At 40.7% G+C, this 20,444-nt stretch overlaps 1 protein-coding gene across 1 annotated transcript in view; it reads right to left on the bottom strand.

Moving 5' to 3' along the window:
* Positions 1-20,444, bottom strand: part of Agbl1 (AGBL carboxypeptidase 1) — a 693,592-nt gene that overhangs the window by 296,514 nt on the left and 376,634 nt on the right. Inside the window, exon 20 of the mRNA XM_038313425.1 lies at positions 15,218-15,394. Within this exon, the coding sequence (XP_038169353.1) occupies positions 15,218-15,394 (177 nt within the window). The remainder of the gene's footprint in view (positions 1-15,217; positions 15,395-20,444) is intronic.

Genomic DNA, 20,444 nt, shown 5'->3' with positions numbered 1-20,444 from the left:
AGAAACATCAAAATGGCAAAATGGCAGAAACAGATACACATATTGTATTTGTGAACCACACTGCTTTCTTATTTTTCCTTGATAGTTCTACAATATAGCTATAAAAGATATATGTTTACATAGAAACACACAAGCAATTAAGTTTGACCCACAGTTCTTCTCCTCAGTCAAAATAATAAAAATGAAATTATAGACTTACATTTATAGGCTGCTAGCGGGAACCAGAAAATATCTAAGAATTTTGAATTGCCAAGAAACATAAGCAGTAGATCTAAATTAGGTTGCAACAACTATTAATTCAGTTGAAGCAGTGAGGGGTGGATGTTAAAAAGTTCCTCTGTGTTAAGTAAGCAGTTTTCCAGTCTCCTCCATTAAAGGCTTGATGAATGACAAACTCCAGACTGTCACAGACAACTAGTCTATAAGTTTATAAGCCAGATTTTGCTTCCTTAGTTTCTTTCTAGACATAACAACTGATAGGTTCTCCACCAATACTGCCCTTCCTGATGCTTATGATTGTACACACACACACACACATACACACACAAAAGTGTGCCTTTTTCTATTTATAATATTCAACCCAGGCAAAGAACATTCATTGCAGAGTTCCCATGATATCATCCTTCATTCCATCATTCCATCATCTTGTGTTCATGTCTGATCAGCTTCACCTCCTGAATATCTCTCTGCTGTGTTTCCAGTGTTATCTGCCCTCTGCCAACAATGGGCAGTTGTGATGGCTTCCTGGCTTGTCTCAGATCCTTCACTCCTGTGTCGAGTGCAGAGTTGTTAAAAGACACTATGACCCCATTATTCATCTCCTTAAGTCATACCAACAATCTCATATTATCTTGGAATTAAACTCCACTTATTTAATATAACTCATAAAGCTCCTTTCATCTGACCATTGCTTACTCCTACTACAAATCTTCCACGTGTGTCTAAAAATTGAGTTACACATGAATATCTTGCATATCACCATAGAACCTTCACCTGGCATTGGATGGAGATAGAGACAGAGCCCCACATTGGAGCACTGGACTGAGCTCTCAAGGTCCTGATGAGGAGCAGGAGAGAGATCATGAGAAAGAAAGTCAGAACCGTGAGGGATGCATTCACCCACTGAGATGGCAGGACAGAACTAACGGGAGATCACCAAGTCCAGTTGGAATGGGTCTGATGGAACATCCGACCAAATCGGACTCTGAACGTGGCTGATGGTGGAGGCTGATCGAGAAGCCAAGGACAATGGCGATGGGCTTGGTCTCTACGACAAGGATGGGCTCTGTGTGAGACTTGTCAGTTTGGTTGCTCACCTTCCTGGACCTGGAGGGAGTTGGGAGGACCTTGGACTCAACATAGTCTAGAGAACCCTGATGGCTCTTTGGCCTGGAGAGGGAGGGAGTGGGGGTATGGGTGGAGGGGAGGGGAGGGAAGGGGGAGGAGGAGGGGAGGACATGGCAATTTTTAATAAAAAATAAATAAACTGGAAAAAAATTACATACGCTTTCAAAAAAATTGAGTTACATTTTAAATGAAACATTTTTTTCAATGCAATTAGATACGGTTGGAAAAAAGAAGAAATATCACGCCTCTCATCTTAGGCATTATAATAATTTTAGTGTAATCTAATATCACAAAATTTTAACAGTCATAGTTCACATGTAATTCATATTACACTTAAAATTAAGAAAAAAACCTTAAATATTTTTATAAAGAGATTTATGAGTGATTTCTTTCTGTTTTAACCAAACGCAGGGCTTTCTATTTATATATATATATATATATATATATAATATTTATACATATTAAATTCTGCCCAGGATTCCATTTCACTGCAGTTTTTAAGACACCGTCTTGTCATGAAACAGAATGACTTGTGCTAGCTTCGCAGTATCAGAAAACGTCACCAGCCTAAGCTGAAGTGGAGGACCACTGGTCAGTTGCCAGGAGACTGACAAGCCACTGGGATTTTCCTTTTCTGGGTGTAAGGAGATGTAGGTGAGCTGACAGCTAGCGTGTGATGAAGGTGGAGGAGCTGATTAGCTGTATTTCATCGCAGCCATAAACGGAGAGCTTTTGGTACATTTACACAGATGGAGATATAAAAATTAGCCCTTTCTTTTGGTGGCTGAAGATTAAAAAAGAATAAATAACCCCATCTCACATACAGGCAACAAATGGTGGACCTCATATACACAAGTATAAAAAAAAGCCAGGTGAATATTAATTACCTTCCTCCTTCTTTTCCACGTGCCACCCATTATTCAAACTGATACCTGTTTACTTCACTAGTCCTCTGCGGATGGGAATTGATTTGCATTCATGTTTCCACCATCAACAAGCAGTGGCTGGGTATACGCATATCTCAGTGCATTGCTAGAATCAAATTTTGTCAAGTGTAAGCACGGCGCCCAAACTCATGCACATGTTTGATTGCCTATGACAAATGTGTGCTATCATTAATGTGTGAACTATTCATATTTTCTTGGGAATTATAAAGAGCATATTCTGGAGACTTCCACAGATTCTCTCAAGGTCATCCAAGCTATACCCCTGGCATCCCTGAGTCCCTGGTGGTAAATTCTGTCTCCGGTGTCACCAGCTGTAGTTGGGAACTGGCAGTTCCTCACCTGAGCCTACAGTCACATGCCTGGGAAATTCTTCATGCTTGCTGCCATGATCTAGCCAGGCCAAGCAGGCTCACATCCTGATTTTCTGGCCAGTCAAAGCATTCTGGCTTTGGACCAATAGCCAAAGTGGAAGTCATATTCAGATGCAACTGGAAAAGCCACTTTGACTCTCTGGGGACACCCTTTGACTAATGAGAAGGTAGATGGGAAGGGAAGGTACAATATACAAGCAGGGGCTCTGTTCTTCGTGCCCTCGTATGTGTGCCCTCTGGACACATCCCTGTAGGTGCATAAGGCCCCTTGGTGGCTTTAATCGGTACAACAATACCTATTTTGTGTTACATTTGTTTCCCTGACCTGGCTCCCCCTTTATTGTCCACTGTCACTCCCCCATCATGCTTGGTCTGTAGCACATTTCTGACTCACTGGAAACATTTACAAAAGTGTTGGTAAATTCACAGATCTGTTTGAAAAAGGAAGGTGATTTCAGAAACATAAAAATCAGTGGCGCAGCCAGGATTTCTTCCGGAACAAATAATTATGAAGACTCTTACTTAAATCCTGACTTCCTCTTCATCTGTCTAAGTAAGACACACCTTCTTATCCTTCTGGTTCTCTTTGCCTCCAGGGAGGCAGAGTTAACGATGGCCTACATAGTAATGCCCTCGGAGAGTCAGGGACGTGCTCCTAAGGAGACCACCCTCCTGGTGTCAGTCACAGTATGAGGAGTCCAATGGCTCCAGTGTGCAGTATGCCAAAGCCCAGTCCAGAATCCCGTGGTGAGATTTATCCATATAAAATGAGACAGAAGATGAAAGGAAACAAGGATGAAAGCGAAATCAAGAACTTCCTCACCCTGCCCTACTTGCAAATGATCATCTTCTGTTTTCCCAGATGTTGTCTTCTTCAGTTTTACATACAGCCCCCAAAAAAGCCTTGTGGATAATTCACATTCAATAAAACCATCATTTACTGGAAACCTAAATCCTCATCTCCTTCTGCTCTCCCATAAAGCCCAGCTTCTTCCCTACCACTCCCTACTCTAGGCGGCTGCTGCTTACATAAGTATTTGCTGCTCTGGCCTGTAGTAAAGCCCTTAGGGAACAGCTGTCAGCTCTACTCTCTGTCGTATTCTTGGCTCTTAACATATTGTGAATTAAAAAAAAAATTCCTTTAATGATAGATGAAAGAAAAAAATGAAGACTGAAGATGTCATGACCACATAACTGGCCTTGGTGAAGCGTTCTTAGTGTTCTATATATTCCCATAGTCATCAGCCAAGTTACAATAAAGTCGATAATAAGTGTATATTGACTGATGAGACAATTGTGAGTTTATATAAAAACATCTAAGGCATGTCTTCTAATATCAGAGTTGAAAGTATTCTAGAACATTCTCTACTTGTTAGCAATCTTGGAACACAGATATTATGAGGAGAATTAATCTTAGTTGTTAAAACAACAACGACAACAAAGGAACTCAAGTCATTCACCTGGAATGAGACACAGCGGAAAACGATAACAGATTGGCTGGAGAGCTTTAACCTTCCCCTTCTCCGCATAGTAAAGCAGTTACTGCGGCCAGGGTCTTCTCCAGGTTATCCTTTGCCCTCTGGGTAGCACTTCCTAACCTGGAAGGTGCCTTTCTGGGCACATTAGTATGTAGACGCGACTCCATGGACTCAGTCACGCACCAGAGACCAAAGTCAAGCATCCCAGGTGGGACAAATCCTGTGTCCCAGTGCTACAAGTGAAATAAATCCCTGGTTTAAGTCTGCTTTCTTTGGTTTTAGATGTCTGCTCTATGAGGGTACCCAGCTTATTGCATTTACATAGATCACATGGGGAGAATAAGATTTACAGAGATAAACTACCTTTTCTTCTTCTTACTCGTTTGAAGCCAAATTATTTTTAAAGAACCAGAGGTCATTTAAGGCTTATTGGATTATTCCAAGTGGCAGATCCCCTCCTTATTTTTGATAGAAGGAATCATTTTCTGCAACGGGCATTTAAAATTCAAGGCTGCCAGGGTGCGAGTAATCCCAGGAAAGGCCCCTGCTGGCAACCTTATTAGCATTGCTGCCTCTTGATTTTTATTTAATTCCTTTTAATATTCTATCTCAGTGCTGACAGACATTCGGAAGCCGAGGGCTCCAGAATGAGGGCAGTATTTCATTGTATCATCAAGCCTGCAGTGAGCTAATAAACTGCCCACAAAGCACTTTGAGATCATACAGCAAGAGGTCAAAGGAGCTGGAGCTGTGGCTCAGTGGTAAGAGCATCCGGACAGCATATGCAAGGCCCTGGGTTTGATCACCAGCCCCATAAATAAACAATAAAATGATGTGTTAAACAAGAGAACCACAAGCGTGGAATCAGAGTTAATAAGAAAAGAAAGAGTACTGACATAAAGGGTTCAAATAGGCTTCTCCCAAAATGATGGATTAGCATCTGGATTTCATCTCTGTATCTGCAGAGGACTAAGGTGACATGCCAATGAGAAAAACAAGCGCTTGGAAAATGGGACTCTTTTCTAAGCTCCAGGGAGGGGAAGGCTGTTACAAAACATGGGAAGAAAGAGAGAGAGAGAGAGAGAGAGAGAGAGAGAGAGAGAGAGAGAGAGAGAGAGAGAGAGAGAAGAAAGAAAGAGAGAAAGAGAGAAAGAGAGAAAGAAGAAAGAAAGGCTCATATAACATTAAAATGTTAACTTAGAGCAACCAAATTTTTCATACTGGGGATTACACTCAGCTTGTAAATCATATTCATATCTGACACTTCATGCTAGCTCAAAACTAAATACAACAATGGCCTTGCCCTAACAAAAAGGTTAGAACTCCCATCTTCCCCTGACTCACTCACTCCTGACCTTTGCAAATCTACTTTGAGACCCTCAAGTGGAAACAGTCACCCAGAGAGCTCCTTCAAGAAGTGTCTGTTTGAGCAGATGTGACCTGGGACTTGCTTTGCTAACAAATGCCAAGTACTGCTGATGCCCCAGGAGCCCACCTGTGAACGAGAGCCCTGGGAGATTAGTGTCCAGGGTAATCACAGAAGATTTAGACTGAAGTTAATCCAAAGCACACTTAATGAGAGACATCGTTGGTCCTCCGCTAATGGGTTCTGAGGCAGAAATATCTGGTGATTTATAGACTCAGGTAATTTTTATTTTTTTTAGAAAGTCAAGCAAATGCTTCGAGAGAAATAGCCAAAGTACAGAAGAACCCTCCAGAGATCCAGGATTCTTGTAATCTTTTGCAGGTGATCACACACTCTCTCAAAAATAACTGTAAAAACTGTTAAGTCTTCTCCCAGGGAATGCGCGTATAGTTCCTAGTCCCATCCCTTACATAACCACATTTTTTGCCTAGGCTCTTGTGAGCTCACATAATAAAATTGTTTAAAGTCTCCTGCCCTGAGCTTGGCCCAGAAGCCAGGAGAAACAAACAAAATCATGTGTAATTTCCCCAGGATACTAGATGATTTTTAAATATGTCTTATACAAAAAAAAACTTATATAAACCATATAAACGTAGAAAAGACAATTCAAAAGAATAATAGCAGCAGGTACGAACAGGAGAATTTGAAAGTCTGGGGCATAAGCTGTGGGAATTTCTCTATAGCCTTAAAAAAGGATCTGGAGTGGGAAAATAATTTTAAAACAATCTTGCCTTCTACATTCACACTAATACCCTGCCTCAGTCTCTCCATGAGCAGATCCTGGGTCATCAGACTCTGAATGATCAAGGTAAGATATGATAGTATACCCCTGGCATCCCATCATTCAGGAGACGAAGGTAGGAGAATCACAATGATATAGTTTCAGGACAATCTAGACAACACAGTGAGTTCCAGAGCATTGTGGACAACAACAGCAAGATCTTGTCTAAAACAACAAAACAAAAAATAAAGTTAAAAAAAAAGACAGGAAGAAGAAAGAGAAGGAAGAAGAGAGGAGAGGGAGGCAGAGAACAAATTTTTGAGCCATGCTTTCATTCAAGAAATTTCTGCATTCATGGTCCCATGGTTCAGAAGTCTTATCATTTAATCTCCAGGTGGTTTTTAACATACACTAAGGTTTGAAGGATCCTTAACTTTCTTCTGTTTACCATAGTGGAAGAAAAATCCACCTCCACGGCCAATCAAAATCCAAAAAGATGTATATTCCTGATATAAATGAAGAGTATAGGAGAAGGGACTTGAGAATAGAAATCTAAATATATTTCCCAGTTATGGTCATGACTAGAAAAGGTGTGCTTGTTTATGTGTTTGTTTTAATTCAGCCATCTTTGTAGACACTTTAAGTCATTCCCTACACTACCATTTATTCCTCCCTTGTATCTTTCTGTTCCCCTAAATAAAGGCTCACAGAATCTTTTCTTCCTCCTCCTCCTCCAGGACTTCACATATGCAATGTCTACATATACAGGTATTATGCTAAGTAGCAAGTTTGGTAGACTAAATAGCAAATGATAAAGAGAATGTCTAAATATTACATACAGTTTCTATAATATAGGTAAATCTATGAACATGCCTATGCATACACACACATATATAGTGTGAGAGAGAGACAGACAGACAGAGGAGAGGGAGAGAGAGAGAGTTAAAGAGAAGTGGATATAATCTCCGTATAAGTCAAATTATTAGTTTCATTGGTTTTTAAACTCTGGCTACATGCTACAGTTTTAAAACTTCAAAGTCCTTATCTCTAACTGATCCAAAAGATTTGATTAAGAAAGTCAAGAATGTCAAGGAGCCATCAGGGTTCCCCACTCTATGCTAAGACCAAGGTCCTCCCAACTCCCCCCAGGTCCAGGAAGGTGATCGACCAAGCTGAGAAGGCTCCCACAGAGCCCGTCCATGAAGAACAATCAGAGCCCAGAGCCATTGTCCTTTGCTTCTCAGTCAGCCCCCGCTGTTGGCCACACTCAGAGAGACGGGTTTGGTCGCATGATCCATCAGTCCCATTCCAATTGGAGTTGGTGATCTCCCATTAGTTCTGTCCCACCGTCTCCATGTAATATTATGGTTAAAAACTCTCATCATTGCTAAGATAAAAATATAAAATAGCCAATAATAATTTGTATTATCAATACAAACAAAAAACTTGCTTGAAGCTTAGACATGGGGTGTGCTTTCAATGTGAAAATTGTGACAAGTGTTCCCCTAAGCAGTAGTTTCTTCAGCCTTGCCCATTTTGAGGCATTTTTGAGGCAAGTTAGCGCTGAGTTTACAATTCTCCTGCTTCAGTTTTCTGCATGCTTGAATTACAGGCAGAGCTCCTCTTCATATGTAAACAGTGACTCACTCAGTATGTACAGAGTACATCTCCCTATAGGCAGAACTGTGAGGAGTATAATTACTACTGAGAGCCTAGAGCTCAGGAGTGTCTCATGGTCTCCCCTTTCAGATCTGGACCTCTGAAAGGGAACCCACAGTGAAGAACAAGGTAGAATTACTTTGTGAATAGGTAATTGGAATTCATTGGCATCCACAAATGGCTGCAGTCTTTCTTTCTGGGCTTGTATGCATGCCCTGGTAAAAGCCAATTTTACAGTTTAAGAGATGGCTTTGAAAAGAATTCCTTCAGCCAGGTTTATTGCACAAGCCCAAACAGATGTCTGAGTGCAACAGGTCTCTGGTGCGACGGAATGAAAGTGATTAGGAAGTGAAGTAAACATAGAAAACCATATAATGGGTCACATCACAGGAAGCTAGATTGGTTGTTTTATTTAAGACATTCCACACTCATTTTGCTGCTGGTAGAATGATGTGGGATTCTCCTCTGTAAGCTGTGAATACCATTGGTTAGCAGAGTAGAGCTAGGCAGAGAAAACTAAACTGAATGCTGGGAGAAAGAAGGTGAGGTCAGGAGGAGTCAAGTTGCCCTGCCAGAGACAGACACTGGACAGAACTTTACCCAGTAAATGACAGCCATGTGGCAATACACAGATTAATGGAGATGGGTTAGTTTAGGACAAAGAGCAAGCTAGAAATATGCTTAAGCTAACGGCTAAAGAGTATTGCAAATAATATGGTTTCTGTGTGATTATTTCAAGTCTGGGCAGCAGGGACCAAGTGGCCTCCTACTACAGTAGAAAGCTGCTATTTCTTCTGTGTACTGTTCTTCCTTTCCAGAAAAGATTACAGGAGAAGAGAAGTGTGAGGGGAGCTATCTCAGTACGGTGAAAGAAGAAGAGGGAGAATAGTCCATAAAAGAAATCATTAGACCACTAGCAAATGCCTGACAAAAGAGGAGAACTGTCTTTCTGAAAAAGAAATGGCCAGGCACAGATTGAGTCACAGACTTTTCAGGATTTGATATTTTTGCTGGACTGCTTCAACATAGGGAGCCCTTGGATCCTCAATGGAAGCAGACTTTCCAAAGCATAATTTATCATGAACCCAGCCTCTCTCTCGGTGTTGATTTTGATCTTCATATAAATAAGAACTAAGTTATATGCTTCACCCATTGCTGTAAGTCTACTTAATGACAGACAAGTACAGAAAAATGGATCTCCTGTTCCTAAAGTCAAGGATCCCTTTAAACAACAGCAGTGCATCATGGGAGTATGACCTGGCTAGCTTTGAAACCTGCAAGTTACTAGAACTCTCCTTTGTATTCATTTACAAAACATAGATAACAGGTACAGTAACAGTGACTGTAATGCTTTCTCATGCTGCAGTGCCCATGTGTGGTTTAGTAAATGCTAAGAGTCTTGCATTCTCTCAACACTATAGGAAGTGTGTTAATGTTACCGCTGTTCACACATTGTATATCGTAATATTCAAGAAGCATTCGTCAGCGCTTATTACAGGGTGAGATTCAAGATGATCTTTCATGAAGCTCTAAGAAATCTTGAGCTTCGTTTTCCTCATCATGGAGTAGAGAGAAAATAAGAGGTGTTATAACTGGCACAGGGCATCACAACATTGCAACAAAGATAGGAATAAAAGCATCTTCTTAGGATCAGAGGTTAAACGCATTTGCCATACACATCGCTGTGTAAATTCAATACCAGGAACCCACTTAAAATGGAAACAGAGTAAAGACTCCACAAAGTTGTCCTATGACTTCTACGTGTGCACTATGCTGTGCACTAGGTGCCATATACAACTACACAAACAATTATGATATTAAATAAATAAATAAATAATGTTACACTGAAGTACCACTGTCTTTATTCTTGGGTATACATGTTCTGTAGTATATTACACAAACCAGAGGATGAAAATGAGTATCATCCTTCCACAATGCACTCTGTCCCAGAACATCAGAATATAAAATCCTGTTTGGAAACGAGGTGGCTAGAGATGGAATTAGTTAGGAAGGAGAAATACTCTGTAGAACAAGGTAGAACCTCAATTGTGTACTCTTGATGTCCTTATTAGACAAGAAGAGATGGAGAGAGCCACACTAGGGGAGAAGGCCATGTGATAACAAAGCAATAGGCTAAGATTATGGATCTAGAAACCAGAGAATATAACAGATTTTTGGCAATACTGACAGCTAAGGAAGGGCATGGGATAGCATCTCTGATCAAGTTCCCAGAGAGAAGGTAGTCCTGCTGAGACCTGGATTTCAAACTTCTTGCCTTCAAAACCATGCTAGAAGAACTGTTCACCATCTATAGCCCTTTGTTATGCAGCTTCACACAGTTCCAGTAATAAGCCCAACCTCCATTTCTTTTCAAGTCCTGGTGATTGAACCCAAGGCCTTGAACAAGTTGTCCTCCACAGAGCTGTATCCATAGGCCTTGACTCTTTTAGATAAGGTTTCTCTGTGTAACCTACATAGACTTTGGGCTCACCTTGTAGCCCAGAATGGTCACCAGGGATCCTCCTGCTTCCATATCCTTAGCACTAGGAAGACAAACATCATAGTGCCTGACTGCCTAGCCTCCATTACATAGCAATGTAGAAAACCCACTACTCAGGTGGAGTCTCTGGCTTCCTGTCCTAAATAATCAAAGCCGGTGGAGTATGAAGGAGGGATCCTGGGAGCCTTGGAAGGTATTTGTAGATAATCTAATTTTCTTCTGAAATTCACTCCCATCAAAACATCTTCAATCTTTAAATGTTTAATTCAAACATTTAGATTTCCTAATCTATGTCTTTTAAAAAAAAAACCACTGTTATAAGAGCCCCCAGGAAAGCTCTTCTAAGACTCGGAGATTCCCATAGAAGTATTTAAGGAGTATTCTCTGCAACATTGGTGAACAACCAAAAAGTGAACTTGGTGAGGAGAAGAGTCAGCTCTCACTGAATACGCAAGAGAAGCCCCAGATGATCCAAGAGAGGGCTTTAGAGGCAAAGAGACTCAACCTTTGTCTCCTGTTTACACCTGCCACCGTATGTACTCTAGAAGAGCCAAGGATTTGGGGGGAAAGCAGTTGGCAGCTTTCTTCAGAAGCAGGTAATGCACGATGACAGACACAGCTATCAGCATGTAGGGGAAAGGAGTGACTTGAGCCTAAATGGGTCCTAGACTATGGACTGTGGCATTGACTTTGTATACAAACGGAAGTCGGCCTGCCTAGTCACCATCTGTTATGAGAATGTGGCCATGAGAGATTCCACACCTGGACCAGACTGCCCTATTCTGGGAAAGAACCCATTAGTGCTCTTAAATCATGTCCTAATGACAGGTCCAAGAGATCTCAGCTCTGGTTACTTGGCCTGGGCCTCTCCCACCCACACACTCTCCATTTGCACATCCCGCAGCAGCTCTCAAAGTCTCCATTTTTACAATGGCTGTGATCACATGTGGACCACAGTGAATTCGGATTTATTAGTTACTTGGATATAGAGGATAATCATTTAACTACGCTATAGAAATTTTGACCCGTTGCCTTCATTTGTTTATTCACTCATCGTACGTTTTAGTAGTGATTCAATGCTAGACTAAGCATTGAGTGTTTAGAAAAGCAAGAGATTGTAAAATTTCTCAGCAAAATGGTAAATTATTGGAGTTTACTTGGGAAAAAAAAAGGCACTTGGATAGTGTTGTGGATTGCTGTCCTCTGGCCTATGACATCTTAATTAGACCAGCTGTGGTGGACCACACAAGATCCTCCCAAGATCAGGTCCATTGGTAGTCTTTTGTAAAAGTGGAAGGAAGGTCTTCAGAAGGTCCCCTGCAATTACAGCCTACTCTTCCCCTGGGGATGTGATTCTGCCTTAGTTCACTGTGGTCTTGGGAAGTGGTAGAGTGCACAGTGAGGAAGAGGGACTCCAGCTGTGCCACTGCTGTGATCTTGTCACCCATGGTAGGAGTTTTCAGTGGTGTAAGTGTTTGGGACCTCACATGTTTCTCAAAGAAATATCTTACATATGCTGCTGCAAGTAAGCAAGTAGCGAACTCTTGGTTCCACCACCCTAAATGAGTGGAGTCATCTTCTTAGTCTGTTATTGGTGCCAGACATGAATGAATGGGGTTTGCTCATCTTTCCAAGCAAAGGTCATCCAACAGATGGGTTAAAGGTCGTTACTATGTCTTGAATAATTCAGGGCTGTGGAAAGGTACCTCAGTGGATACTGGAAAAGATGAAGGACACTCGTGGAGCATAAAGCAGCTAACACGTAGAAAGGGTACCAAACATCAGTTAGTTATTCTTTGACCTCAGCTGAATCACCCGCCTTCTATTCTTGCCCTAAGTAAGGCCATGTTATCTTTTTACAAGTCCACAATGTTGCCAAGAAAAAAGCTAACAGTCTACTTGAGTGGGAGTATTCGTGTCAAACTCCGTAGCCATTAGCAACCCATGAAACCCAAATACTTGTCTCTGTATGTAGAAGCACATGATGGATGTGACCCCAAGTTACAAATATTCAGTAAAAAGCAAACAGATGTCTATATTAACTAGACACCTCTTAAAACATGAGCTCTGAACGGTTGTTCATTCCATTTTCCTTCCTGCCTCAGAAGATATGAAAGCTTTAGGCCAGTCCCCAGTAGGTAAAGTAATTCTCTCACTAGGTGGAACTTCCGGGTAAAACACAAATTTTGGATCTAACTATACAACTAGAATAGAAACTGCATCCCAAAGAGATATAAGCAGGAGATTTCTTTAAAACTAGCCAACTGTAGACTGGAAAATAGAAGAGAAAAATATCATATTAATAATAATTATCTGAATGTATTGGCTAATGTTCTTTAATGTAGCTCCAGCATAAATGTCACCGTAAGAAATGCTATTTCACTTCACCACTAACAAATCAGGTACTTAGTGTGCTGGGGGAGAAGTGATTGGAACTGCTTTAAAGCCACGTTAACCAGAGAAACTGCAAAAATATTTATATTCTCATGAAGGAAGGAAGGAATGCCCCTCGTGGGTGTATTTAAGTATCCTCAATCTTTTGGATAAATGGTAATGCTAAAGAAAAAATGGAAAGATGACCTTAGAATAATAACCTCAAGACCCAACTGGGACTCAGCTTCCCAATGTAAAAAAAAAAATCATTTGCAATATGTTCAGGGTAAAAGTTTTTAGACTGCTTTATAGCTCATAGACTTTATTCCGCAAACAAAAATCACCCAAACATCCAACTCTGAGCTGGCTTCCTTCCTATGAGATAGGCCCTCCCACATGTCAAATTACTCACCCAGCCATGCTCACCGTCTGTAATTCTGCTCAGTGAGATTCTACGGTGTGTGGAAGGACAGGAAAAGAATGGGAAGGAGAAAACCAATCCATTCATAGAGGTGTTTCATATAGAGCCTGGGCCTGTGAAAGCAAAACCAGGCCTGGCCCAGTTGGGGCTTTCCGTAGCCAGTTCTCTCTCCATTCTTCCTTTAAGAGACCTCATATGAAGGCAATGTGGAACATTTCACAGAGCAGACATTGGGCCAGTGCCTGAAAGCCAGCCCACTGGCTGAGTATCTTTCATCCTTTGTCATTGCTAACAGCCATTATATATGTTACATGGAAAATGCAGATCTGAGACGACCTGACCTGGGAGTTATTGTGTTTGCACACAGCCAGAAAGGCCTTCGAGTATCCCGTTGACTCATGGTGGATGGCCTTGAATTTTAGGTGAGTAGATGAAACTAGGCTGAATAAGTTCTTGGAGAAACTAAGTCAATGAAAGTCAACAATCCAATTACAGGCTGAGTAAGTTTCTTGGAGAAACCAAGTCAATGAAAGTCAACAATCCAATTAATCTGTAAAAAGTTGCATGGGATGTCTTTGAATGACTGCCCCTATTCCATAAAAAGGCAGGTGACAAAGAGATAAAAGTTTATACTCAAAAGGCCACATGATCAAAGTATTCCAGGCTTATTTTTTTCTGATACCATAGGTTATTGAATGACAATAGAATGAGGAGAATCCTGATGAAATAATCTCCAACCATCTACACATATACAGAACTCATGTGTTGTAAGAACAACCCTCATTCATATCTTCCTTTGATTGGGCAGGCATGTAGGCATGTGAGACAATGAGCTTCCAGCCCTTTCGATAAATGGAAGAGTGAGGTCTTTGGCTGCCTGTGCAAAGATGCCAAATCTTTCTATTTTGCGTCGATATTAACAAGAGAAAATTGGATTAATTAGTCGAATAACATTAATCCACTAACAATGCAATTCTCTGAAGCAACTGTGTAGAATAATTAGCAGACAGAATTAGCAAGACAAATGAATGGTTCCATAGCCCTGTGTCAAAATTCTCTTTGGCCAGGTGGGAAGACAGGCAGATATCATAACCTGCCAGTCCCTAACCTCTCTGTGATAGCTAACAGATTTCTACGAGCTCATGATAGATGCCAAGTGTTTCCTGGCTGTTTTAGGAGCATTTCAAAGCCAACACCCAATGAGCTTTACCGCTCGTGAGGTCCAGGTAGTTTTGGGGTTGAATGGAAGTCACCAAGGAGTAGTCTGTCAACTTGCCTAAGAAATGTAAAAGAGTCGATGACCCTGCCAGTGTCACAGAGTCTCTTATTTATGCTTCTCCATGGGAGAGTGGGAAGAGCAGCCAGAGCAGTGTGCTGTAGCAGCAATCCAGCTGCTCATGCCATTAATATAGCTGTAGAAAGGACATGATTTATACAGGACTGCTTTCCCTCAACACTAGCACAAGCATCAAAAAAATAATAATAATAATAACCCATACATTCTGGTGGACTCATAGTGAACGCATGCTCCACTGTGCTCTGGTGACAGCAGGGTAGCTGCTGGTTTACCCTGGCACATAAAACACCCGGCGCAGAAATGTTTTGATTGCACCTATAGACCTATACCCTCTGTGATGTGCAGTTTGGTTATTGGAAAAGATAACATATTTCCATGCATATAACAGTCATGGCTGGTCGTTCAGATCGGAGAGAGGCTCCCTGCCGCTTGCTAGAGCAGACAGCTGATGGAAGTACTACATTGGGAGGCATGCACAGGTTATTTCCAGGATCAACAGAGCTGCTGCTGCAGGTATAAAAATAATCATTGAAGCAGTTCTTCCCAGCAAAGGGGTGAGGCCAGACCCAGCTGGAAGCTTCCTACCCCTTGCAAGGGAGAAAGACAGGTCTGCTATTGCTCCTCATTTCTATGTTCTGCTGCCAAGCAGATAGCGGGGACCCGATAGCTTGACATACCTGATAGGGGCCCTGGTTGCAGCCACAATAGCTGCTCTCCATGGTGTAGCTTTTGGAAACCCCCATCTCTCTCCAGACCACGACCCGGGCAGTGGAGGCTCGTGATTTTTCCACCAGAAAACTGCAGCTGTTCATGGTGAATGCTGGTGCTAGCTTGTCCAGGATTTTAGGAAGCATCTATAATTAAAATAAATAAATAAATATAAAAACAAATTATGATAAGCTATGGGTAATTAAGAATATTCATTATTGCTGGGCGGTGGTGGCACATGCCTTTAATCCCAGAACTTGGGAGGCAGAGGCAGGAGAATCTCAGTGAGTTCGAGGCCAGCCTGGTCTACAAGAGCTAGTTCCAGGACTGGCACCAAAGCTACCAAGAAACCCTGTCTTGAAAATCAAAAAAAAAAAGAATATTCATTAGTTAAAAATGGATTCTCAATGTGTATTATTAAATATCACTATACATCAAATACATGGTTATGTTCCTCTGAATCATTAATTCTAATAAACAAATATCAACAATTTTACCATTTTGCTCATGTAAACTGTGAGGCTTGGCAAATAAAGAAATAAATAACCCAAGAGCCACAGCTATGAGATAGTCAGAATGGGATCTAAAAGCCAACCTGGTCTACGTCAGCATCATGAGTTTTGGCTCCCCTTTCCTCTGGCACTGTGCACCCAGTTTCATACACTGCTAAGTTGTGCTGGCTGAAAACTATAAACATCACAGAGAAATGCAACTTCAACCGACTCCATCCAGTTCCATCCAGTACAAAGGACTGCGGGCTTAATCTCTGAGAGCCCCTGACAGTCCTCACACACAGAGCACATGAAGTTCAGTCATCTCCTGTGAGTACATAATTGCCCAAATGAACCATGTATCCTCCATGTCATAAATCGGAAGCAGAATCAATTATGAAATTCCTAGAACGCCATCCTCCTAGGGTTCATATATCCCACCTTTTCTAAGAATAAAACTCCTTTATTCATGACTTTTTAATCTCCATTTAGAAGGAGTGGATAATCTCCTGCCAATCCAATTAATCAAGTGGGGCTCCTAGGCACCAGATCCGTCCCCAAGGAGAAGATAACTCAGATGCGATAGGACACACAGTACTTGGGTCAGCAGAAACGCTAAACACAGGCAGCCCCAGGTCTTAACAGTATTAAAAGTCCATTTCACTTCAGTAGACACAGAATATGCACAAATAGTATATGATATAAAATTGCATACAATACGTAACAAATAGTGGAAATTCAGGCTTTTAGCAAAATTCTCCGGAAGAAAATATAAACTACTCTGGTAGAAATGTAGCTCCCTTGTCTTTTCTAGGACATCTAGCAAATCTTTATCTCTTTGGTGTTTTTGTCCTCATATTTAATATAACTTAATTATATAATTATCAATATAAAGTATATATTTTATAGGTATATCACCATAATTATTTGTGTGACTCATTAAGATCTCTGAGTTATCATACAGCTTCCAGGCCTATGGATCATTTTGAAAAGAAAAATTAAACGCTAATTTTTATTTGTGTTGTGCACTCATCTATCTCTCCAGGTAAGTTCTGACTCCATTTGTTTCTTCAGAGTGTTCATCACAACAATAAATAAATAGTTGCTTGGTTTACATTTCCTCTTGACCTTGTAAGTTTCATGATGGCATGTATATATCTTACAAAAAGGTTACTACACGCTGAGAAATGCTTCTCACGACAACACTTCAGGATACTGGTTGCAGAAATAAACAGAATCCTTTTTTATTTCATTAAAAAAAACTATCTTTTTCATTTCAAATTCCAATCCCAGTTTCCACTCCCTCCCCTCCTCCTGTTACCTCTACCTACCCCAGAACCCACACCCCATCCACACTTCAGAGATGTAAGGCACACTGCTTTGAAAAAGAACCAATGTCCCTCCCTACTATATCTAGGCTGAGCAAGGTATACAGCCAAAGAAAATGAGTTCCCAAAAAGTCAATACAAGCAGTAGCTATAATTCCTGGTCACATTGTCAGTGGCTCCACAGTTTTTCCCAGCCATACAACTGTCACCCACATTCAGAGGAACTAGTTTGGTCCTATGCTGGTTCCTTCCCTGTTCGGCCAGAGTTGATGAGCTCCTATTAGCTCAGGTAAGCTGCTTCAGTGGGTGTACCCATCATGGTCTTGACCTCTTTGATCATATTCCTAGTCCTCCCACTCTTCAACTGAACATTGAGAGCTCAGCCCAGTGTTCCACAGTGGCTCTCTGCCTCTGCTTCCATCAGTTGCTGGATAAAGGTTCTATGGTGACATTTAAGATTGTCATCAATCTGACTACAGGGCAAGGTCAGTTCGGGCACCCTCTCCACTATTGCTTAGGGTCTTAGCTGGGGTCATCCTTGTGGATTCTCAGGAATATCTCTAGTGCCAAACTTCTTAGTAGCTCCATAATGTCTCCTTCAATCAAGATATCTCTTTCCTTGCTCTCCATCTCTGTTCTTCCCCCATCTTAACTACCCTGTTCCCTCAAGTTCTCCTCCCCCTTTCTTTCTCTTCTCCTCCCCTTCCCTTTCTTCTCCCCCCAACCCCACCCCATGCTCCCAATTGTCTCAGGAGATCTTGTCTATTTCTCCTTCCCAGGGGGATCCATATATGTTTCTCTTAGCATTCTCCTTGTTACTTACCTTCTCTAAGGTCATGGACTATAGGTTCATTATCCTTTGCTTTACAGCTAGTATCCACTTATGAGTGAGTACATAGCATGCTCATCTTTCTGGGTCAGTGTTAACCCACTAAGGATGCTTTTTATCTAGTTCTATCCATTTGCATGCAAATTTCAAGATATCATTGTTTTTTTTCCCCGCTGAGTAGTATTCCATTGTGTAAAAGTACCACATTTTCTTTATCCATTCTTCAATTGAAGGGCGTCTAGATTGTTTCCAGATTCTGGCTATTACAAATAATGCTACGATGAACATTGTTGAACAAATGTCCTTGTAGTACGATTGAGCATCCTTTGGGTATATGCCCAAGAGTGGTATTGCTGGGTCCTGAGTTAGGTTGATTTTCAATTTTCTAGAGAAACAGACATAATGATTTCCAGAGTGGTAGTACAAGTTTGCATTCCCACCAGCAATGGAGGAATGTTCCCCTTACTCCATATCTTCTCCAGCATAAACTATCATTGGTGTTTTTGATCTTAGTCATTCTTAGGTATCTCAGAATCATTTTGATGATTTGTGTTTCCCTAATAGCTAAGGATGTTGAACATTTCCTTAAGTGTCTTTCGGCCATTTGAGATTCTTCTGTTGAGAAATCTCTGTTTAGGTCTGTACTCCATTTTTTAATTTGGTTATTTGGAATTTTGATGTCTAATTTCTTGAGTTCTTTATATATTTTGGAGATCAGTCCTCTGATGTGGGTTTGGTGAAGGTCTTTTCCCATTCAGCAGGCTGCCTTTTTGTCTTCTTGGTCATGTCCTTTGCTTTACAGAAGCTTTTCATTTTCATGAGGTTCCATTTATTTATTGTTGCTCTCAGTGTCTGGGCTACTGGTGTTATATTTAGGGAGTGGTCTCCTGTGCCCATGCATTGAAGGCTATGTCGCACTTTCTCTTCTATGAGGTTCAGTGTGGTTGGATTTATATTGAGATCTTTAATCCATTTGTACTTACATTTTGTGCATGCAGATAGTATATTCTAATAGAGATGATAGGAGACTGATTTAATATGCATGGATATACTATTATTATAAATAAAGTGATTGAAAACACTTTGGAATGACTCTAATTATTAGTGTGTTACTTTGTTACAGCAAGTGTACTTTTATTTAGATAAGAACTCATTGTATTGTAAAACTATTTGTTTATGTATATTTATATCATTTATATATATATATTTGTTTATGTATATTTATATCATTTTTAAAGAACACGTTTAGTTTCATGGCAAAATCAGAAAGATGATGCAGAGACCTCCCATAGACACCCACATCCTCCCATAACATCTGCCACCAAAATGGTCCATTTGTTTTGAATGATGAACTCACACTGAAACATTAACAATAAGCAGAGCTGATATTAGGATTTACTATCGAAAACATACATTGTAAGTGCTTAGAAAGTAGGCTCCCTGACAGTTATCCAGCATTACAGTATCACTGCAGAGTTTCTTTGCCAGAACAAATGCTTCTGCTCCACCCACCACCTTCCTATTCCCCTAAACCCTTGGTGACAACTGATCTTCAAAGTTCTGTCCTATCTAGAATGGTGCACCAGGCTACTTTACAGATTGACTTCTGACACTTAGAAATACTCACTTAAGGTAGCTCCAGTTCTTCCCATTTATGGCAGTTTATTTTACCTTGTTACTCAACATTTCATGATGAATCTTCTGATTACCCAAATTTAGCTGTTATAAATAAAGCTACCATAAATACACATGTACAGATTTTTTTGTGGGCATCTAAGCTTTTAGCGTCTTTAGATTAATCCCAAGCATACAATACTAGACTCAATAGCAAGACTATATCTAAGAAATCAAAGTTCTCTTCCAAAGGGTTTTTTTTTTGACACCTATGTATCTTCATTATTCTATGTTTAAATCTGGACTTGTTTTCTCATTTTTCAGTTGAGAAGGGTTTCTCTTTTACATAACTTCCAAGGCCTTACATAAACTCTGTTATAAATGACAGTCCATAACATTGATTTTTCATATGTATTTTACAATAATTTTCTCTACTCTCTTTCTTCCATTTTCATCCTTGTAACACTTTTTTTCCCTCAGAATAGAAGATAAACATTTTATGAATTCTAGCCTTTCGATTCTCTCTCCTAAGGATCATGCCAATGATGTTATATTTTAAAAGTATGGTGACAGGGAAGAGCATGATACCAAGGTTGATTGTCAAGTCCATGGTCCTCGTCATCTATATATTTCCCTGCTGTTATCCACTAGAAATTTTTGTACTTTTTCATTTTATATTTCGGTCAGTGTAATGAGAATGAAAACAGCTTTATAGGCTCATATATTTGCATGCTTAGTCACCAGGGACTGGAACTGATGGAGCAGGATTAAAAGGATTAGGAGGCGTGGCTTTCTTGGAGTAGGTATGGTCTGTCAGAGGTAGTGTGTCAATGGGGGATGGGCTGTGAGGTTTCAAAACTGCATAATAGCCTCTCTCTCTCTCTCTCTCTCTCTCTCTCTCTCTCTCTCTCTCTCTCTCACTCCTGCCCTTGGA

The sequence above is a fragment of the Arvicola amphibius genome, chromosome 12 (assembly GCF_903992535.2).
Source record: "Arvicola amphibius chromosome 12, mArvAmp1.2, whole genome shotgun sequence".
Classification (NCBI taxonomy): Eukaryota; Metazoa; Chordata; class Mammalia; order Rodentia; family Cricetidae; genus Arvicola; species Arvicola amphibius.
The sequence above is the reverse complement of the archived record's forward strand: the minus strand, read 5'-3'. Positions and strand labels throughout refer to the sequence as shown.